The 21,605-nt window shown below is 48.4% G+C and overlaps 8 protein-coding genes across 8 annotated transcripts; 4 read left to right on the forward strand and 4 right to left on the reverse strand.

The window, feature by feature from the left end:
* Positions 1-501: 501 nt before the first annotated feature.
* PHATRDRAFT_522 (predicted protein) lies at positions 502-3,464 on the forward strand (the record flags this gene model as incomplete). Its single annotated transcript, XM_002183045.1, has 3 exons — positions 502-946; positions 1,528-1,841; positions 1,995-3,464. Coding segments are annotated over 3 exons (2,229 nt in total), but the record flags the coding sequence as incomplete, so codon positions are not given.
* Positions 3,465-3,786: 322 nt separating this feature from the next.
* PHATRDRAFT_48611 (predicted protein) lies at positions 3,787-7,895 on the reverse strand (the record flags this gene model as incomplete). Its single annotated transcript, XM_002183176.1, has 1 exon — positions 3,787-7,895. The coding sequence occupies exon 1, from the start codon at positions 7,675-7,677 to the stop codon at positions 3,787-3,789; it is 3,891 nt and encodes a 1,296-aa protein (XP_002183212.1). The 5' UTR covers positions 7,678-7,895.
* A 555-nt stretch (positions 7,896-8,450) lies between these two features.
* Positions 8,451-9,828, forward strand: PHATRDRAFT_39115 (predicted protein; the record flags this gene model as incomplete). Its single annotated transcript, XM_002183046.1, has 2 exons — positions 8,451-8,669; positions 8,818-9,828. 2 exons carry the CDS (start codon positions 8,451-8,453, stop codon positions 9,826-9,828), a joined length of 1,230 nt encoding a protein of 409 aa, XP_002183082.1.
* A 730-nt stretch (positions 9,829-10,558) lies between these two features.
* PHATRDRAFT_48612 (predicted protein) lies at positions 10,559-11,979 on the reverse strand (the record flags this gene model as incomplete). The annotated part of the gene is made up of 4 exons (XM_002183177.1): positions 11,361-11,979; positions 11,203-11,278; positions 11,014-11,154; positions 10,559-10,971 (listed from the first exon to the last, which is right to left on the reverse strand). The coding sequence occupies exons 1-4, from the start codon at positions 11,853-11,855 to the stop codon at positions 10,559-10,561; spliced, it is 1,125 nt and encodes a 374-aa protein (XP_002183213.1). The 5' UTR covers positions 11,856-11,979.
* A 447-nt stretch (positions 11,980-12,426) lies between these two features.
* Positions 12,427-14,427, forward strand: PHATRDRAFT_39117 (predicted protein; the record flags this gene model as incomplete). The annotated part of the gene is made up of 4 exons (XM_002183047.1): positions 12,427-13,111; positions 13,183-13,530; positions 13,608-13,892; positions 13,982-14,427. The coding sequence occupies 4 exons, from the start codon at positions 12,427-12,429 to the stop codon at positions 14,425-14,427; spliced, it is 1,764 nt and encodes a 587-aa protein (XP_002183083.1).
* A 766-nt stretch (positions 14,428-15,193) lies between these two features.
* On the forward strand, positions 15,194-16,421 carry PHATRDRAFT_39118 (predicted protein; the record flags this gene model as incomplete). Its single annotated transcript, XM_002183048.1, has 2 exons — positions 15,194-16,360; positions 16,398-16,421. The coding sequence occupies 2 exons, from the start codon at positions 15,194-15,196 to the stop codon at positions 16,419-16,421; spliced, it is 1,191 nt and encodes a 396-aa protein (XP_002183084.1).
* A 164-nt stretch (positions 16,422-16,585) lies between these two features.
* On the reverse strand, positions 16,586-18,215 carry PHATRDRAFT_48613 (predicted protein; the record flags this gene model as incomplete). The annotated part of the gene is made up of 2 exons (XM_002183178.1): positions 16,586-16,621; positions 16,722-18,215. The coding sequence occupies 2 exons, from the start codon at positions 18,213-18,215 to the stop codon at positions 16,586-16,588; spliced, it is 1,530 nt and encodes a 509-aa protein (XP_002183214.1).
* A 960-nt stretch (positions 18,216-19,175) lies between these two features.
* Positions 19,176-21,585, reverse strand: GOX (glycolate oxidase). The gene is made up of 2 exons (XM_002183179.1): positions 21,004-21,585; positions 19,176-20,902 (listed from the first exon to the last, which is right to left on the reverse strand). Exons 1-2 carry the CDS (start codon positions 21,537-21,539, stop codon positions 20,293-20,295), a joined length of 1,146 nt encoding a protein of 381 aa, XP_002183215.1. The 5' UTR covers positions 21,540-21,585; the 3' UTR covers positions 19,176-20,292.
* Between the last annotated feature and the right edge of the window lie 20 nt (positions 21,586-21,605).

The raw sequence follows: 21,605 nt of genomic DNA on the forward strand, positions 1-21,605 counted from the left end.
CATTGAAGTGGGTTTACATTAGTAGTGTAAATGCAAATGCTGAAATTTTCCGATTTGAAGATTTGCCTAGACAATCTGGAAAGCTATTTCCGATGTTTTGAGATCTATGTAGAGTGTTGATACCTATCCAGATCCGGGTTATGTTTAGGCACATACCCCATTCTAAGGCCTGTGCGGCTCTGACCAACGTCTGCAACGATGAACGACAATCATCGAGGTCTTACAGCACATTCCTTTTTTTCTAGGTTTCTATTCCACCTGTCTCAAAAAGCGTTTGTCTTTCCGTAAGCTACGTTTATAAATACACTACACACAGAGAAAAAGTTAGGAGATTATTGATATCATTTTCGCAGGATGTCTCGATTCTGGGCTGCCGGGGATTCCTCGGAGAGCGGTTCCGGTTCGGATGCGTCCTCGGTTTACAGCTCCTCGGACGACTCCAACGCCGGAGGCAATGCCGGCAATCGCTGGGTTGAAATGAGCGACAGCGACAGTTCCGAAGATGAAGTACGCGTCGTAAAATCGGGAAAGGAACGTGCGTTGGAAACCTTCCAAAAGCACATCAAGAACTTGCGTGGCGCAATGAAAGCACGTGATTACTACCTGATTCAGACTGAATTTGATGAGCTCACCAAGGCGATGATCAAGGCTAAGCAATACTTGGCGGAAGGCGTTCCACGTCCCCTTGTGCGTATTCTGGTGGACTTGGAAGATTACGCTGTGGAGCGACTCAAGGACAAGGAACAGTTTAAGAAGCTTAGTGCCCGACAGGGTCGTGCCTTGAACCGGATGAAACTGACATACAAGAAGCACAACAAGGCGTACGAGGTCGTGATGCATGCTTACCGTAAGAATCCTATCGTGAGTGACGATGATGAAAAGAGCGAACCGGAGAGCGATAGTGCTGCTTCTTCTGGAAGCTCGTCGAGTTCAAGCTCTAGTAGCAGTTCGGATGGCTCCAGCAAAAGTTCGGAGAGTTCGGTAAGTTCCTGCTTGTCTGTTTGCTGCGCTTGAACTCGTCACGAGGATGCCTATTCATCTCGGTTTGCGAGAGTGAATTCCTCGTTTCCGATGGCTGTCTCTTTGTGTCCGTCTGATGTCGCTGTCAAAGCGACGGGGCAGTCATGATAGGATTGCATGAGACCAACGATCATATCATTTTTTGAGTGGCGAACACGTACATTGAGCCTTGGCTCTTCTGGATGACAACGATATTGCTTACGCTTTTCCATATCTACTTGCTGCAGGAGTCGGATAGTGACAGTGCCGCTTCGGACGAAGAGAGCGACGAAGAAGTCAACTGGGAAGCCGACAGCAGTTCTAGTTCTTCGGAAGACGAGGACGCTGGGGCCTACTCGCAGCTCAAGGGTCGTGCCCTTTGGCTTAAGAAGAACACAGTTAGCAAAGAAAAGGTTGTTAAGAATAAGGATGAACGGGCGCGTCAGCGTGCCGAAGCCAAGGAAAAGGCGGCTGCCGCCCAAAAGTCGCTGGAAGCGGTCACGGCGACCAAATCCATCATCGCCGAAGAAAATTTGACTCCGGCTGTGCTCCTACGCAAGGTCAATGAGATTGCTTCCCAACGAGGACGCCGAGGTCGAGATAGTCGTCAGCTTTTGCGGCAATTGGAAGCGCTCTCGAGGCTGTCACTCAAGTTTGGACCACGTATCGAAATTCCCATTCTAATGCACGTGATCTCAGCGCAGTTTGGATTGCAGCGCACACTCGATGATACGATGGAGACAGCGACGTGGAAATCATGTGCGTCGTACTTGCAGCGTATTGCGGACGTTGTGGACGATGGTTACAAACTAGTTGTTGAAAGCGTCGACGAGAGTGACATGGTTTCGGCTGGTACGAAAAAGATGAAAGCGACTGCAAACGCTTCGGATGGCGCCATGGCGGCGATGGCGTCTGATGAGAAGCTTGTTAACCCACATACGGGAGAAACCGAGACGGAAGATGAACGTGCCGAACGTGTTCGTCTCGAAAAAGAGTCTAAGTTGACCGACGAAGAGAAAAAACGCATTTCGGTCGTGGGTTCCTTGCCTCTCCACCTTACCCGCCTCGAGGAAGAATACACGAAAAGCTTACAGCGCACTTCGCAACATTCGTCTGAATATATTGTACGCCTGCGCGATGAATCCAAACTAGTCGAGCTTTTGACGCGCTTCCAGAGGTACTTTGAGGCCGAGGGCATGGTAACCGATGCAGCCGCGTTGTCAATGTTGCACATGGAACATATATACTACCGTCATGACTCGATTGCAAAGCAAGTAGACAAGGCTGCCATATTCTATGAAATATTCGGTGAGGCCGTTATGCTTCACCCTGCATGTATTACCGCAGACGAAGCTGGTAAGGAAAAAGGCGACTTTGAGGCTTTCCATCCCGGTGCGTTCCAAGGGAAGCCAAACCTCGAAGATACTGACGATGTCAACTTCACCGAGGTCATGTCCAGGCTTTCCAGTTTTGTGTACAAGCATGGCACTGATCAGGCCAAGACCCGTGCTGTGATTTGTCAAATATATCACCTTGCGTTGCACGATCATTTTTTAGATGCTCGCGATTTGCTGCTGATGTCACACTTGCAGGAAACTATTTACAATGTAGGAGATGTCTCCACAATGGTTATGTTTAATCGCATGATGGTGACACTCGGTATGTGTGCATTCCGTTTGGGGCGTATCAGTGATGCCCATCAGTGCTTGTCTGAGATCTGCTCGAACCGTGTTCGCGAATTGCTTGCCCAGGGAGTGAACACTGGTCGGTTCAGCGACAAGACTGCAGAGCAAGAAAAAGCCGAAAAGCGCCGGCAGATTCCCTATCATCAACATATTAACATGGACCTCCTTGAAGCTTGCCATCTGATCAGCGCAATGCTGTTGGAAGTTCCCAACATGGCACAAATGGCAATCGATGGCGACAATGGTACTCGCCGGAACCGTGTCATCTCCCGATCGTTTCGCAAGTTTCATGACCAGTACAACCATCAAGTTTTCACCGGTCCTCCAGAACAGACTCGCGACTTTGTCATGAGGGCATCCATGGCTTTGAAGAAAGGCGACTGGAAGACATGTTCTGATTTGACAACGAACCTTGATGTCTGGCAGCTGGTTCCAGGTGAAGGAGTGGCCGAACAAATTGGGCAAATGCTTACGGAAAAAATCAAGCTGGAGGCACTACGGACTTATTTATTCTCCTTTTCAGCCCAGTATGATTCCTTGTCGCTTAGCCAGCTTTGCGGTATGTTCGAAATGAGCAAGAGCGAAGTCCATTCGGTTGTCTCCAAGATGATTATCAATCGCGAGCTATACGCTAGCTGGGATCAACCAACGGAAACGATTGTCTTGCGAAAGGTTGAGCCTACCTCTTTACAAGTGATGGCCTTGCAATTTGCAGAAAAAGCTTCCGGTCTTGTCGAGGCCAACGAGCGTCTTCTGGACTCGCAAAGTGGAGCCTACGGATACCGGGACGAATACTGGAAGGATAATAACGACAGTCGCTGGCAAAACCGTGGCAACTTCGGCCGAGGCAGTGGTGGTCGCGGTGGCCGTGCTGGTGGTCGCGGTGGCCGTGCTGGTGGTCGCGGTGGAGGACGTAGTAGCGGACGGGGCACTGGGCGTGGCACCGGGCGTGGCGGCTATCAGAATCGACGGGGCGGTAGCCAAGTAGGTGGAAGCGGCCGAAGTGGTGGTCGAGGCGGCCGTTCTCGAGCATATTAGACGCGTAAGATATATTCATCCAGTCGCGAAATAGTGTACGGAAGGTTCTCTTTAGCATTACCTATTATTCTCTAATGCATTTGCCCAATGCTAGCACTAAGCCGTTACATGCCCCGTCCAAACCAATATTACTTTGACGTACAGCAAGCTGGCAGGGCTTAGTTTCATCGTAGTTTCGAAGTACGTACTCTCGCGCAAAGGGTACGGGCGGAACGCTGAGAGTCGTTCCGGTGACGCGTTGTTGCTGCTCTACAATGGCTTTCAATATATCACGACGCCCATTTTCGCCGCACAGATCAGCTACACATCCTTCGGGATTCTTCAAAATACATTCGACAAACTGATATTGACCAGGAAACTTGTGAAGTAGCGACTTGGCTTTCGAAATTATGAACTCCGCTTCGCCAATAGCGACGCAGGCATTTTCGCAAGCAGAGAGAGACTCAACCGACACAATGCGACAGGAAACATCCTTGGATTCGTCCTCCCCTTTCTCTCTTGGCCCACTTCCAGCAGTAGTATCCACCGATATGAGTTGACAAGCTTGCTCCACTTTCCCACGGAGATACTCCAGTGCCGCCATTACGCTTTCAATGTTAGTAGCTTCTCCAGCTGAGATGCTCAAAGTAAAGTAGGCAGCTGTAAGATTTACTGCCATTATTTGGCAAAGCAGAGTAGCAGGGTGTAACGTTTCAAGGAAGTCCAACATCATTTCGACGGTCATAGTTGCATCAAACAAAGGCTCCTGAAACGATGCAGATAGTGGCTTCGCTTCTTTCCATGTCCCAGTCCAAAAATCACGTGTCATAGACAGTACATAAATTCCTTCCTTAGCCTTGTCCAGCTTTGTTTCGATGGTATCGCTGGTTCCAGGACGCAGGGCCAAAGACAATGATTCCTCATATTCTTCCAGCGGATCTCTCGGGTTGCCATACCAATTAACAAAGTCTTGAAAGATAGCATTCGGGTTTGCAGCTTTAAAAGCTTGCATGTCGCTGAGAAGCTTCGGCTTTTGCAGCAGGTGCGCAACTTCCATTCGTCTCAGCACAGTACTGCTTGCTTTCCCGCTGCTTTTCTGCTTCAAAAGCATCATCCGTCGCTGTGTGATGACATCATCAGTCAAAGGGTAGGGCCTCTGCAAATAGGGAGCGTATAGCTGGTCGCCAGTCTCCAACAGATTGATATTTTTCATCGGACATCTTGCGCCTTTGCGTTCACGTACTTGGGTATGGTCGATACTGCCAAGTGAGGATTTCTCCATATCGACCCTTGACATATTGGAGGAAAACAGTACTTCGTCAACTTCTTCCGCATCGAAGAACTGACATGTTAAAACGGTGCTAGTATCGTCATCCAGAGAACGGTCTGGTGATTCGATTTCTGGCATGCCATCTACCATTGATCCATGAAAAAGAGTTCGAGTTGTTGCAATCGTTGCTGCTTGCTTGGCATCACTGTGCCTCGACGCACTAGATAGAGTATTTGTTGGCTTTGCATCCCCTGGCTGCGAAAACGTTTCAGCGCGCGTACCAGTCGACTTCAATATGGTCCGCGGCGCAAGTCCGAACGAATTGATAGTCGTATCGTCACTACTTTCCAAGCGCTGGCGTTTTTCAATTTGTTCAACTTCACGAATTTCTGATGCAACAGCCGACTCCAAACACAGGTTGAAAACCTGGAAAGCAAAAGAACACTTTTCCGTTAGGACAGTAGATAGACCCAATTTTTGAATCGTTGTGACAGCCCTTACCTGTAACTTTTGTCCAATCAAACAGTTGATATCATCTGGGTCTGGTTCGGAGCTGTTTACTTGCGCCGACAAGCTGGCCCACACTCCGATACTCGAGAAGCATCGTTTTGAGTTGGCCTCATTTTGTGGTGGATCCAGCCCGGGGATGTAAGTCATGTTGGGCAAGCTCTCCCGCGCATCCCATCGCCTCCGCAATTCCAATACGAACATCTTCCATACTCTTGCCATCGAAGAAGGTGACCGGACCCGGGCCATATGCGAAAAGAGAATCGACAAAAGCCGCCCGGGATAGGCTGACTTGAGGATCGGCTTGAAGGCATGATCAATAGGCGGAGCAGAATCAGTAAAGACGACATCGGGTGGACTAGGAAAACGAAGCGTTAAGCATCCATCCATAATACTATCAATAATCTCGTCGGCCTGCCAAGTTTCGATCATATCTTCAGAAGCGTGCGTCCAGTCCATGGCAGCGACCAGTGCTTGCGTCAACTGGCTGACATGGGCTTTGTTACCCAAATTCATGGCCACAACATTACCAGCACTACCATCCCATCGGTCCATCAAAGTTTCGTCCACTAGATGTGACAACATTGTTTCTTCTGGAAGCGTCGCAGTGCGAATCAAAGCCGCCAACACACACCGCTGTGTGGCAGCCAATGGCGTTTGCGGGGTTTCGTGATCGTAGTAGACTTGGACGGCAAAGGAACTCGGTTTTTTAGGATCTAAGAGGGATTCTTCCATTGTTTGTTCTGCATCTATCAAGTCCGACTCTGTCATATTCCGCTTGGAACGTGTTTTGAGTGGCAAGGCAAGTAGTGGCTGTTCCCCGTCGGTACCAAGGGACCGATCGTTCCAGGAAACAGTAACGTGCACAGCCGCAACGGGATCATCGTGTGGACCCCACAGTGGTTCGCGTTTGGCTTTCGCGCCCCAGGCCTGGTCTAAAATATCCAGAACTAAGGCGCGGCACTCCGCACGGTACTCATCGACACTCTCCGTAGTGAGATTCACATTAGCGTTCTGGACGCGATCTCTTCGCCAGGCGTTATATAGGTCATCGTAACTCACATTTGGCTCGAGTAAAAGACGATGCCGGGAATATGCTTGGGGCTTGTCCCAGACATAAATGTGTCGAGCCACCCAGAGAGCAACCTCTTTCGTCTGTGTATGTCGCTGAAGCAGTCTAGCCCAAGTCGACCACCGTAACGGTCGATCAGTCGTATTCCAAGTCGACAAAGAAGCCGGTAAAATTTGCAAAGAAAATTTGGCAGCCACGCTTTCATCAGCCAATAGGTGTCCTGCAACAATGGGAGCAGCATGTTGCGTGTTCACGTGAACCGTGGAGCGACGATTCCGAAATTTGCGCTGCCGATTTTGATAACGTTGCCAAGTCTGTTCCATTTCTGGAATCGCTCGTAGCCAGAGAGGTGTCAGTACCCCACGATGTGTCGTGAAATTATTTTGTTGAAGCAGAGTAGATTTCTTGCGATAGCAACCCCAGATCCCGAAGACGGGTAGGATGCATTGACAGGACGTCACAGCCATGTTCAACGCGGTCTGTAGCCACGACGACAGAACCTGCAGGAGTGCCGGAACGGCAGTCCTAGGTTGCGTGTGCCGCTGCGATAATGATTCAGCCAGGTGATTCAGCAGATCACCATCAATATGGTCCGGCTGCTTCGGTGTCAATGTAATATGCTGTCCAATACCAAACAGGGCCGAAAGGTCGTCGAATAAAGCGTGTGGGAGCTCATTCAGAAACGAAAGCCGTTGGAGGCTGTAAGGCAAGTCGCCTTCCTTTGTCGCGTGCTTGCTTTTGGTCGCGTCGAAACACGTAGCACTACTGGTCAAGTTTGTCCTCCGCAAAGCTGGTCCGTCCCAAAGTGTTAAATCCAAATCGACATTGGCCGATATTTTCATACCGTCGACCCGATAGTACGAGATATTCCAAGAAATCGCCGTTGTTCGAATGACATCTTCGTGTGGAAGGTGCCGATTACCCGTTTGACTAGCGATAACGCTTGCTGTCGCAGCCGAAACGCCACGTTGCATCGGGGACAACTGTTGCGACTCCTTGTCGCGCACGGAAACGTGCCGATCACTTTCGTGTACGTGCCAATTGCGTAGCGTGGTTTCCACATCACGCGCCAAGCGTTCAATCGACGTAGAACACGAGTAATCCGTGTACTCGTCCACGGCTTGCATCGTCTCGGGTAGCGTTTGCTTTGGTCTGTGTGCCAAGGTCCACACCGCAAAGCGAGCGTGTGGGGGTCTGGATCGCGACGGCTCTGCTTGCAGGGAGAGTTACAATAACAACAACAACGCCCTGTAGCCTCTTCACTCAATCTCCCTGTCTACTGGACTTCGCAAGAATGACGTTAGTGCAAATCAATGTGTGTCTTTCCATCAAAGGCGAGATTTTCCATGGCCGACAACGGATCTCTGTCATTTGGGCTTTTTGGCAAAGGAAAATTCCGAAAAAGTCAGCGTAAAAGACCCGTAAACGCAAATCGGAAACCCGGTTTTACCAGTTGTCCTCATTTCCGGGTTTTTAGAAGACGGTTATGCTTCTAATGAAAGTATGCTATGCCTAGAACAATCGTTGGCCTGTTAGTGCCCTACGAGATGCTCTTTTCCAATCGGTGATTACCAACCAGAAGTGGGAAAAGAGCTCCCGCAGTATTTCTTAGAGTAGTTATCCTTTACATGTTACTAGAACCAACGAGTGGCTTCCATAGTTGCACAGACAAAGGAAAGTAGCGACGGATGGCACACGCACCGTCTGCGTCATCTGGTGACATGCCGAAGTGTCTCTTGTGCTACACACACAATTCTAACACTTCCAGAAAAAAAGGCATTTGCCTCTTTTTTCCCGTCACTTTTTCGTCTTCCGACCATGGTCAACGCGTCCTTCGTACTCTCAGCAATCCAATACCTGTGCCCTCCCATCGTTGCTACCACCGTTTAGTCCATCGAAAATGTCTCCTCCCGTCGTTGTCGAGTTTCGGGTCCCCCTTGCCAGCGAGAACGACAGCATGACGCATCCGCACTTTCGGACAACCCCGCATCCGACCAAGCAATGCAAGCCCGAGGGGTGCAAAAACCGCAGTGTCACCGATACGGAGGCCCTGACTACGTTGGAGTCACACCGGACCGATAGTCCGAGTCGGGATCCGCGAAATACGCTGATATCTATGGTACGTCTGTCGTCCCCCCAAGAATCTACGAAAAGAGCGCGGGATGTGTTGCGACTACGCAACAATGGTTTCCTGTGCACGAGCTGTTGGAAACACACGAGAGATTCACATCTCACCGGACCTGACTTTATAAATAATCTGACTGCAGAGCGTCCATGGAGCGAGTTCGCAGCCTCAAGGTGTCGCCGATTCCGACGTCAACGATCCTCTCGATACGGAAAGTCATGCAACCGACAACGAGCAGGTCACGGCGGCCGATACCCAATGGCTCGAAATTTGCGCTGAAATTCGCCAAGACAATCAATCTGTCTCCTTAATACAACTTGAGTCCTTTCAAGATTGCTTAGAGCGTCGCGAACGAGCCGCTTACAATATTAGCCAAGCTTTTGACCATTGTCAGCAAGGACTGGAAACTGCCGTTACTGGCATGATCCACAATGTGGCCGTTCCCGTACACGACACTTGGCAAGAAAGTCTCGAGACGTTGGAATCCGATATAACGCGCACCCTTGTGTCCAATCACGAACGACGTCAACAGTTGCTGCTAGCTTTGGAAGCTTCCCACGCGGCTTGGCAAATGCAGTATTCTTCGTTGGTTGGAAAGGTTTTGCCGCAACCTCCACAGGTACACCCATCGTCAGACATACCGGATTCATGCACGACCTCGTGCCGTGAGCTCGAAAGCCCTAAAGCGATCGTAAAACATGTTGACGACGGTGACAAGAAGGAACCGAACTGGACAGAGCTCGCCAAGTATCAACCCACCCGTACCAACCTAGAACTCTTTTTGCAAGGCCGAGATCGTTGGCAGCATGCGCACGGCCGATTTGCGCAAGCACTGGACGAGATCTATGCCGACCTCCAATCGGACAATGAGCGAATTCTCCAAACCGCCTTGGATACGCATGATTCGTGGCAAAAGACATTGGACGAACAGCAGCACGACATTCAACTACAGTTGGCCTCCAACGTTGTGCGCCGACGAGAGCTTCGGAGGGCTTTGCAAGACTCAGCCAAGCATACCCAGGGAATGTTCGCGTCCCTAATGGCACGCGTAATGTCTTGTTTGCCTTCGCAATCCGACGTCTCAACGGATAAGGCATCAGTCAACAAGAAGCGTAAACTAGAATCTCCCGCCAGACGTTCGCTCACACGTTGAGGAAACAGACCAAACTCGAGCTCCTTCCAGTGTATATGCTGATCAGCGCAATGGTTCCACAATAGTCACGAAACTTGTTTGAGCTCAGATTGCTTGATGATTTGAACTCTTATTAACAGTAAGAAGTGTTTTTGTGATATCTATTACTGCGAATGTCTTGTGAGGTAATTCCGATTTACGATATTTGTCCGATCACTTTATCTGCTTGTCTCTCTGTCTCGACTATTTGCACGGTCGGACAAAGACCGCTGTTTGTTCAGATTCATTGCAGATTTTCTTCGATTCGTTGATAAAACGATGCAAGGAGTAGGTTGTGCCTTGAGCATATTCCCCCAACGCTCACTAGTTGCTTTCAACAGGACGTTCGTTCCACCGGAGCGTCGCGGCGACTCGAGTGGGGACGGAGATAAACTGCTGGATAACGATATACTCTTTGGTGTACATGGTGCCGTACTCGCAGAGGTTGCGGAGCGTCCCGAGTGATCTAGCGACACAATATCTTTTACGGAGGGCTCCGTATATGTTTGTCCGCATATCTGAAGAGACGGCGCAACAAATACCATCTGCTCCAATGCTGCCAGACGATTCAAAATCTTTCGGTGCTCCTCAACCTGCTCCAGGGATCCCATTATTTTGAAGGCTTTAACGAGAGTGTCACGATCGTCTTTTAACTTTTCCACCTCCTCTCGAAATGTGGATAAGTTTCTCTTCATTTCTGCTTGCCTGGCAATTAGTTCTGTGCGTTCTTCTGGGCTTGTTGGATGTCGTTACGTAAAACATCCCTTCCTTTGAGTAGATCAATATTTTGCTGCTCCGTATAGCATTGACTGGCTGCAATCTCAAGTGCAACTGCACCCATGTCACATGGATTGCCCTTTAAGTTTAGATCAAATTTGTTTGATCCAATGCGTCCAAATGCGTCCAGCAATTCGACTGCCCCAGCCTTGTCAATTTGGTTATTTTCCAGTGACAAATACTGAAGACGCTTCGCAATCTTAGGTGTACGGGCTAGACACGCCAGCGACTTCGCACCAACAGTCCCGATCTGGTTCCCAGTCAGATCAAGCCATTCGAGGCAGTCCCCAGTACTCCCCAAACTGAGAGAAACAAACTTTATTATTTGATCATCAAGACCCACGCGTACTAGATTGAGAGTGCGCATTCTAGGAAAATCATTCAACGCACCGCAAAGCCCAAGCGATGCAATGTTGTCAGACGCAAGATTGCAGCCTTCCATTGCTAGATGTCCAAGACAGCGACCGCTACTATGCAGTGTATCATGAGCCATGTCTCTCAGTCCTTGCCATGGTAGTGCCGTTTCGTATTCTACAACACGATTGACACAACGCACACTGAAAAGGTTCAAGCACTTACGTAAGGCTTTGCTTACGATTGCAGCTTCCGCCCGACCCATGCAATTTCTCATTTCCCATTTCAATATTGATGTCTCCTAAAGAAACGCCCCAGTTCCAGTTGCACTCGAGCGATTCAAAACTTACTATGTCCATTTCAACGTTTTATAGCATTAGGACTTTCAAGTTCGATTGTGACCCCCAAAAGCGCCAAACACACCCCGCAATTGTGTTATCACTCAAATTTAGTCCACTCAGCTTAAAAGCAGCGAAGATTGACGAAAAAGCAGCAAGTGCGTCTTGGTCGCCGGGCAGCTTTTTGCAAAAATCGATGTCTGTCAAGACTTCGTGCTTCACTGAGAAAGCATGGATAGACAAAGCGGCTTTGAGTCCATCGACCCCTCCTTTTGAGAAACGAAGCCCACTAAGTTGGATCATTTCTACGTCCACATTTCTACCGAGCTGCTCAATCGCGTCGGAAATAAGTGCGGCTGCAAGCTGTGCTTCTGAGGTACCAACCATAGAAGGAAACAAAACGTTCAACTCGACGCGGCCATCAGAGCGGCTGTTTCTATCGATTCGAATGGCATTGGTAGAATATTTTTCAGATTGCTGGGGAGATCCATTTATATGAAGAAAGACTTTAATGCCACTGCTGCTATTGTTTTCGGCCATTGTTTTGTTTTGCGGCTTTCTGGGAGTTCCTAGCTGAGTCGAACCATCAGACTTACACGCCACATCCTCTATACTGCAATTTGAAATGACGGGATAGAAGGAACTGTGTACTCGATGCAAAGCGGCTGACTGTGAATGAAAACGAGGCTGCTTTCGCATTTAAAAGACCAAGACCTCAACATCGTGACGTCAACCTCTTTTTCCCCACAGAATGTCTGATTATATGTTCGATGACCTTTCGTCTGGCCGACTACAATTGACGAATAAGTAATTTTTAAAAGATCGATAATTGGAAATTCTCGATATATTTACCCATCCAATTTTCCAGTGTGATACTGACAGGAAGACAGGCTTGTTTGTGTTTAGAGGTATACAGACTCATACAAATTTTAGCAATCTCCCTGCAGTCAACACTTTCTTATTGCTAAAAAGATCATAACAGTCTTTGTTTTGGGAATTTTCATAGGTCCCCCTTCGCAACGTCTTTGCTTTCATAGACAGCAAATACTGGCCTGGACGAGCTAACTTTCATTTCATTATTTCAAACCGATCTCACCATCATCGTGCAACAATGAGATTTCCTTGTTTGCTCCTTGTTGTTTCGGCTGTATTGTCTCTAAGCAAGGCGGAAGAACAACAGAAAAGTAACGGTACAAGGCGGACCCGTCAGTTAAAACTCAGCGAAGCAGAATCATTTCTTCATGCTGAACAGTTACTGTGGTCGGGATCGGGACGACATACCCAAGAGGATGCTTTTCTCAGCTTTGAAACCTCTTCCCCGACTCCAATCACTTCAGTCTCGTTTACTGATTTTCCATCCATAGCTCCGGTCGCTAATTCTGCGCCGACTGTTTCATCATCTAAATATCCCACTCAGGTTCCGATCCGATCGACTGATCCATATCCCGGAACGTCTGCCACAGAGCAACCGACAAACTTTATCTGCGACGGTTTTAATCGTTCAGATATTCTTCTCGGACTTTTGCAATCAGTAACTTCAGAGGATCTTTTGCTAAACAGATCCCTGCCTCAAGGCCAAGCCTTTTTGTGGCTACTCGACACTGATATTACAACAGACCCTTGCATATACCCATCTGTTAAGCAACGATACTCTGTTGCAGTGATCTATTTTGCATTAGGAGGCAACAATGGGGCGAGTTGGATTGAAAGTACGGGCTGGTTGTCGTCCATGGAGGAATGCGACTGGGCACGCGTGAACTGTGACGAAAAAGGCGGAGTCACTGGCCTCCAACTAGGTAGGTACTCAAACTAGAAGGAATGCCGTCTTAGCAGATTCAAACTGATGCTTGGAAACTGTACTGAACAGGTAGAAACAACCTCACGGGGATGATTCCGAAAGAAATTTCAGAATTGACTGCGTTGCAGGCGTTAGTTATGAACGACAACACCATAGAGGGTCCGCTTCCAGAGACCATTGGCAGTTTACGTAATCTGACAGATCTAGACCTGGAAGACAATTTTCTAGAAGGTAACCCTTTGCTCACGCTATCTTCACTCAAGAAGCTACGCAGTCTTCGATTATCATTCAACTCTTTCGATGGTTCGGTACCTTCATCAATTGGTGGCTGGAATGAGCTGCAGGAGATGTGGATGGCTGGCAACTTTTTCAGAGGAGAACTTCCTACGGAAATCGGCTTGATTGGGAATCAATTATGTAGGTCGTTGCTTCGTCCGGTTTTAAAAATTATCCTTCCCTTGGAAACCTCACATTTTGTCTTGATGTCGATTTAGCATCCCTCTTTATTTACGAAAACGAATTGGAGGGTACGCTCCCGTCCGAGCTCGGCAACTTGGGACTTTCTGAATTCCTGGGTCAGGCAAATATGTTCGAAGGCAGTATTCCCCAGGAGCTGTTTAGAAACTTTGATCTTGTGGTACTACGACTTGACCAAAACAAGCTTACGGGAACTGTGAGCAACGCGATTGGTGGTTTGAACAACCTCCAAGATCTACGTTTAAACCTTAACTCATTGTCTGGAAATCTTCCAATATTGCTCTATGGGCTGAGCAATATACGTAAGTTCTTCCAGGCCGCCGTCAAAGGCGGCCCGGATTATTCCAAATCTTCTCTCCTTTTGTAATCCTCACTCTCCTACCTACCCCAGAAAATCTGCTTTTGAGCAACAATCGCTTCGATGGACAGATTCGCAATGCGTTCGGAAACTGGAATGCTTTGGATTTCGCAGATTTTGCACAGAATAGGTTCACAGGGTTTATCCCACCAAGCTTATTCGAAGCCGAATCGCTTCGAATTCTATACCTTAACAACAACCTGCTGCAAGGACCAATCCCCTTAAATTTCGGCAAACCTCGAAAGCTCCGTGATCTTTATTTGAACAGCAATATTTTGACCGGAGAGATTCCTTCAATCCCTACAGGAAGTTTGTTGAACTTATCTGAGTTTCTTTTGCAAGACAACCAACTCCAAGGCATCACAATGCCTCCTTCTGTTTGTTCTTTGATCGAGCAAGATGGCGAACTAGAGGATCTGTGGGCTGACTGCCTTGATACTGATGATGTTGATTGTCAATGTTGTACCCAATGCTTTTAATGTGGTGTCGTGAATTAGTTGTACGTACGACCGCCAATTGAGATAGCTCTAAACTCTGAGTGACACATTGAATAGCTTCTGATGAGAAAAGAATAGTGTGGCCACGCATATCTATGATATCCCCCTCGTTTTGCTCTTCAATGAGCACTCAGTACCGCTTTTGGAATCAACGCTAGGAAGTCCTTTTGAATCAGAGCGTTTCAAAATCATCGATTGAATGCTTTTGACCATTTTGAGGACAGCTGTTGAGGTTGATACTTCGTTGAAAAGTAACAATCGTCCGTCATGTTGTGTAGTTTTCAGTTCCTTCGTCCTACTGTGACGTGTTTGGTACATCGAGCTCTGTCTACTCTTGGAAGAGATGGGTTGACTTTTTACAGCCGTCGAGACGGAAAAGTACATTTTATCACCTCGCGTTTTTATGGTTGTGTTGATGCTACATGTAGGATCTTAGACCGATAGTACAATCTCAATTTTTTAACATCAGTTCGCTGTCAACATTTACCTTACTTTCTTCATTGGTGTGACGCCACGGGATCAAGACATATATATTTCTTCTTTATATTGGACGAAATGCCTCTCGTGCGACTTTGGACCCTGATTCGTTTAAGGGTTTCGACGAGACGAAGCCACGAACGAATTCATGAGGATAGACACAACGGTATAAACACAAACAAACCAAATATGGCACTATAGATTAGATCATCATTGTCACGCATCAAGCAAACGCACACGGAAGGACGAACCAGAAAGCACAAGCAAAGGCATGAAAGAAAACAATGGACACGCAGCTCGTCGCGCGCTAAGTCGAAGAGTCGGTATCGTCTTGGTTTCTTTTGCCGTTCTATTGGCAATATTATTGGCCGTCAAGTCTCACGTTCGACACAAAAAGCCATTCTCACTGTCAACAAGACCACATCAACCTTCTCGTTGGGGAACGCGAGGGCGAGGAGGATCAATGGCGTATCTGAGCGAAGCAGAGGTTCTGGAAGATATATTACTCGCCAAACTGCACCTAGTGGATATCCGGGTCGAAGACGCCGACGCTTTGCAAAAGGCCAGTAAGGCCTCAGTAACAGCCGATAGCAACACTTCTTACGATCACGAGTCCGCTACTCCATACGCGGGTATAACCGGTTTCTTTTGCACCCTAGACTGGTCCGTGCACAAGCTGGATCCGGCCAGCACCCCAATGTTTCGGGACTTGACAGCCAAAAGCGCTTCCTGTGACGGTCCTCGAAAAATGGACCTTGGGAAAGTAGTCCAGGCTGCGCGGGAACGAGATAGCGACATCAACCCTCGTCGCGTCAGTAGCGTCCACGTTCTGAACTTAGCGGCCGTTGTTTTCCACGAATCGCGATGTGGGAGCACGTTGGTAGCAAATATTCTGGCCGGTATGAATCCTGCGGCCCACCGGGTGTACTCGGAATCGCCACCGCCACTACACGCTCTCAAAACAGTCTGTGGCGAGGACTATTCCCACTGTGCGAAAACAATATCTGCACGTATATTACGTGATGTCGTCTATCTCATGAGTCGCTCCAACGACTTGAAGGAAACACGGGTCTTTTTCAAAGTTCAATCCCTCGGAAGTCGCAATATTGAGGTGTTCCAACAAGCCTTCCCCGCCACTCCCTGGTTGTTTGTGTACCGCGACCCTGTTGAAATACTTATGAGTCAGCTAGCCAACGGACCGCGTAATGCTAACTGCGTCCGTCCTCAACGACTGCATACACAGCCGACCAGCGTACATCGTGTTTGGCAACACCGTGGAAGTAGCGCGACAACAAACTTGAAAACGCTGTCACCGGAAGAGTACTGTGCCGTACACTTGGCGACTATCACGGAAACAGCCGTTGAGCAGCTACAATATGGTTCACAGCTGCAAGGAGTTCCTATTAATTACGCTTCCCTCAAACCGATGCTGCTTAAAGTGCTGCCCACCCGACTTAATGTGACAATGGGACCAGAGGAGGTGCGCCGTATTGACTTAGTAGCCTCTCAATATAGCAAGGGAAGGGGCAGCAAGGCTGGAATTTTTACCGAAGATTCTCATCAAAAACAATCCAAAGCGACGGAAGCGATTCGAAAGGCAGCACGCACCTATTTGCAACCCTCGTACGAAGCATTGGAACAGTTGGCGTCATAGCGAGCTTGATTACGAGGGTATCGCAGGGGGGAAATCAAAGTAATACTGTTGACAACGAATATAGAATTAAAAAGAAGCAAACGAAAGGGAGATCCCATTTTTATTTTTGCTTGTCATTCTCCTCGACGCTGTTCCATTTTGGCACAGAATCTCCTTTTAGCAGTGCAATATTTCGCATGGCCAGCATCACGAGGGGATCTCGTTCTCTCTCCTTAGCATGCATACGCGAGATCAACAAAGCCTGCTGAAAGCATTCAAGTGCCGCACGGCGCGCCTCATCGTAACCTGTATCTGGATCAGATTGCTTACTGCGCAGGGCTTGTACAGCTCCCAGAGCCGAAAGTGTTTTGGCAACTTCGGGGTGAAATTCACCGACAAATTGTCGTTTCAGATCTAAGGCTTGAGTCAATTGCACAATGGCGAGGTCAACGTTCCCAAGCTGAGCATTTATTTTGCCCATACTGTGGAGCATGACTCCATCCAGCGCCGTACTTTCCTTGTCTCCATTTCGTTGACGTCTTTCTTTGTCCTCCGATAAAATTGTTTCGTACATAGCCAAGGCGGAATCAAATTCATCTAAAGCGGACCGCATGTCCGCGACGTCCATTTGCAAACCCTGCCGGCGTTCTTGGACCACATTTTCTGTGTCTGAGCAATAAAAGGTTTCCAAAATATGTAATGCCTCTTGGTAGGCATTCAAAGCAGCAGCGAAGTCTTCCGTGGTACGATGCAAAAGTCCTTGATGTTGTAGGCATTTGACAAGATCGACGTGCGGCTTTCCCAAATTTGGAGTCTCAAGATCATTTGCAGCCGCTTCGCTCGTTTGCAGCAATCCGTGTTTGCGAAAATGCGGCTCCGCTTCCATTAAAAGTTGCAAAGACGCTTGGAGCTGTTCACGGTGGAAGCGAATTCCGGCTATGGAAATCAAAACATTGCCCTTTTCAGCCCGATACGACTCTGGGTAAATACGTTCATATATATTCAAGGCTTCCTTGTAGTAACGGCTTGCTTCGACAAGGTTTTGCAGCCGCATATACAGTTTTCCGCGCCGATAAGCCCGGGCCGCTTGTTGTTCTTCGTCATCTTCCTCCACGAGCAGCAACTCCTCCAGTGCTTGTTCCGCAGCTAGCGCATCATCCCAGTAGAGCATATTTTCGTAACAGTCCCTTACCGCTTCTAGGGCGGGCCGAGCTCGTGGATCGTTAGGACTTAAGGACTGATACAACTCTAGTGCTGACTTTAGTGCCCGTTCCAGTTCGTCGAGTTCATCATCATTCTGTCGAAGGATGTGTCCGCTGCTCGAATTTGGGCGTTCGCGCATAGTTTCGGGTTCTACAACATCAGCATGTGACACCTCGTTGCTGCTTGTTGAGGAACAAGCTCGTCGAAGCAACCAATCGTGTCGGAACCCATATTGGCCGACGGCAACGACGGTGCGACCGCTTGCCAAGGGGCAGGGAATCGGCTTCCCTGCGCGGATTCTGTCACTGCCAGCAACAAAGAAACGCCGTGCGACTAATCGATGAACATTCCGCATAGCAAAGCTAAAGGTCATCAAAACACTGGGTGATCTCCCGGGCGTAGATAAGGCGTGCTCTCTAAATCTGGAATGTATTGGATATACTTTGCGATGGCTCATCGAACGATTTCAAGAGCACCTTGGCTTTTCAGTTTGCGTCTGTACGGCGTCCAAGGGCTTGCTGGTTTGGAAACGAGAGTCTGTTTTGGTCGGTTCTTCTTTTTGGTTGCGCGGACTTACAGTTGACTGGCAGGTTGCTGACTAAGAGAACGAATCTTGGACTACTACTACCTATGTGGTTCGTGTATATGTATGTATTGGTGACTGCTCGCTACCCCGGTGGAAATGCAAATTTGATATGGCTTGACCTGGGCTGCTTTGAGAAAAAAATCTAGGTATTACAAATGTCCGGATGAAAAAGTCCTCGAACGATAAATCACGTCACATTGAGAAAGGCCGAAACCGAAAACAAGTCTCACGGCGAGACGAAGTCGAGGACATAACACTTTGTCTACATGACACTCTCAAAGCTGTATACAGAATGCAAGATTGTGGTGCCGAAGACCGCCCACGGCTAAGAGGTATTTGCATATAGACATACCGGAGGTCGGTTTCGGATAAAGTAACATTTTATATCGTTATTTCAGGCCTTTTAATATGAATTCAAACTTTTGTTCTGAATGCCGACGTTGAACGACCAATGACCTTTTTTATTAACTGTTCTGATTCAAGAAGTCTTTAATTCCGACCCAAAAAGACCAAATGACTTGCAGACGTGCGAAATCCCCCGACTGAGAAAAATGGACATTTTCAATTTGCAAATACATCTGCTTTCGTCATTTCCTCGGATTTCCATGACCATCGATGCGGTTCCAAACGGACACACAATGCATCGTAGCTCTCACCGAGCTACGCCTACCATCCCTCCGATGTGCATCCGAAACTGGAACGCAGAACACGGAAGAAACTTCAACAAACTGTTTAATTACCAACCCATCGAGAAATCACTGGGTCTCGGATAGGCCCGAACGCTCCTGACTGCTTGTTCACAGCCTCAACCTTTCGTCATAAAAAAGTTATACCGCAAGAATGGCAAAGCGTCCACAAGACGAAAGCAACAAAGACCGTGACAGGGCTGTTGGCCATGAAATCAACGATGAGGAATCGCCGATGAAGAAAGCGAAGTCTTTGCAACAAGACTATGAACCAAACATGTTGCCGTTTGCGACCCCGTTCTTCGTACATCATGAGCTCTTTGTCGAAAAGCTCCTAGACTTTATGTTCGACGAATCCGAAATACAAGTAAAGATTCGAGAATTACTTGAGAGACACCCCAACGATATATCTAAGGGTATGGAACACAGACTACAAGTAATCGTTGGATTGGACGTTTGGGAAATTGTGGAACGACTCGTTCAAGGTCATTTTGTCGAGACAAAGAAGCAACGAATCGAAATTGCTGTTCGCCAGCACCGACAGCAACTAGGCGAGATCTGCAAGAAACAGACGTTTGAAGAGACGAACGCGGAAATCGATTCGCTTTTCTGGTCGATCCACGGTGCCAGAAGACGACAGTCGAAACGTAATATTCCGTCGCTAAAAATTACCAAGCACTGTGGAAAACGACGTAAACCAGTACTGATCCATCTAAGTGGTAGGGTGGACAGTGCAAATCTTTTGCAGGAGCTTGAGCCCCTCTTGACTGAGCTACCATTCTCGCGGGGTACTTTGCAACTTGGTCCAGCTCGGCCCAGCAAGAAAGAAATGAAGCGATCGGCACGTGATCCCGACGCCAAGAATGACTCGTTTTGCTATACAATACAATGGGGCAAAGAACGTTTGGTGGTGGCTCCACGTGATCCTAACTTTCCTGGTGACGGAGAATATATTACCGATGTCTGGCGTCGATTTCGGGAAGCAACCCAATTGCCCTAGATTTGACTTGGGCGGTTTCTTCGACATGAAATGAACTGTACATCCCGTTTAAAAACCTGCAGGTTTCTTATCCCATTCAGGAAGAGTGTGTCATGTCTAGTTTTTTTGTCTCTGTCGCCTTTAACATCTTTGAAGAGTACGTGTTTCTCCCCTTTCTTACTAGCACCATTTCCCGCAGAGTAGACCATCAATGCATTCCATCAGTAGTCAGAAGACGTCACTGACATTCACGACTCCAGACTGGAGATTGTTTATCCTTGTGCTATAGTCTCGATTGAAAGTGGCCGCCTGGGTGTCGGGTTATGTGAGACGACTGAATGTCGGAGATCGTTTCGCATCCGCACAAGGCCATGGCGACTTCTATTTCGGTTTGCAAAATCTCAAGCATGTCTTTCAGCGAGCTTTCGCCGCCGCACGCCAGTGCAAAAAAGAGTGGCTTGCCCAATCCTACGGCCGCGGCACCCAGTGCCAATGCCTTGACAACGTCTGTTCCGCGGCGAACGCCGCCGTCTAATAAGACTGGTACGCGGCCTCCGACAGCCATCACGACCTCGGGTAAGACGTCAATAGAGCCTAGACAAGTATCTAGCTGGCGTCCACCGTGGTTGGACACCATGATAGCGTCGGCACCGGCCTCGATGGCTAGCACGGCGTCTTCAGCGGTCATGATGCCTTTAACGATGAGTGGTAGACCACCACAGACTTCTTCCTTCAACCACGTTACATCTTTCCAAGAGACGTTCTGCTCAAACAAAAGCTCCGAGTTTTGATCCCAGGCCAAGTGGGTCTTTGCATTGTATGTTTGATCTAGATTTTGTTGTCGCACCTCGTCGTAATTGGCCAACCGATGAGGCGATGGCAGAGCGTCGAAACTGAACAGCAAAGAAGCGCGCATAAGATTAAACACAAACAATACCTGTACGCGACCACTCCCAAATAAGACATGAAGAAAGAGTCAATCTCGCAAACGCACCCATTCCGCGCATCCGCTTCTCGATAGCCAAATCGCACCGAGTCGACCGTTAAAAATATGCCGCTGTAGCCGGCCTGAATCGCTCGTTGCACCAATCGAGCGGTAATACTCCGATCCTTGAGAATATAGGCTTGATAATACCGGTGCGATTGTGGTGCGGCTGCCGCAACTTGCTCGATTGACTTGGTCGCGTGCTGGGACAGACCAAACAAGAGGCCCAAATCCTGACAAACTCTGGCTGTCGCGCATTCACCATCCGGATGGCACAGAGCGTGGACTCCGGCGGGAGAGCAAAATACCGGCATACTGAGTCCTTGTCCAAATAGTACCATGCGGGTAGAGATTCGACCGACAGGGCGCATCGCACGAGGTCGCAAGTACCAGCGAGCAAAGGCATCCCGATTCTCTCGTAAGGTGGTGGCATCCGCCGTACCGGACGCAAGGTATTCGTACAAAGAGTGGGGTAGTTTCGTTTTCGCCAGGACTTGATAGTCATCGACGTTCAGTAGATTACGCTTCTCACTTTCTTCCAGCATGATGCGCAGAAGTTGTGCTATAGTTGAAATGAGGACGCATGGTGTCTACCCGACTATAAGAGGATG

The sequence above is a fragment of the Phaeodactylum tricornutum genome, chromosome 18 (genome assembly GCF_000150955.2).
Source record: "Phaeodactylum tricornutum CCAP 1055/1 chromosome 18, whole genome shotgun sequence".
In the NCBI taxonomy this organism is placed as follows: domain Eukaryota; phylum Bacillariophyta; class Bacillariophyceae; order Surirellales; family Neidiaceae; genus Phaeodactylum; species Phaeodactylum tricornutum.

Coding starts and splice junctions, on each gene's coding strand:
- GOX (XM_002183179.1), bottom strand. CDS start 21,539: ATGCTGGAAGAAAGTGAGAAGCGTAATCTACTGAACGTCGATGACTAT. Junction 20,903..21,003: donor GAAGCGGATGCGCGGAATGG/GTGCGTTTGCGA, acceptor TTTGCTGTTCAG/TTTCGACGCTCTGCCATCGC.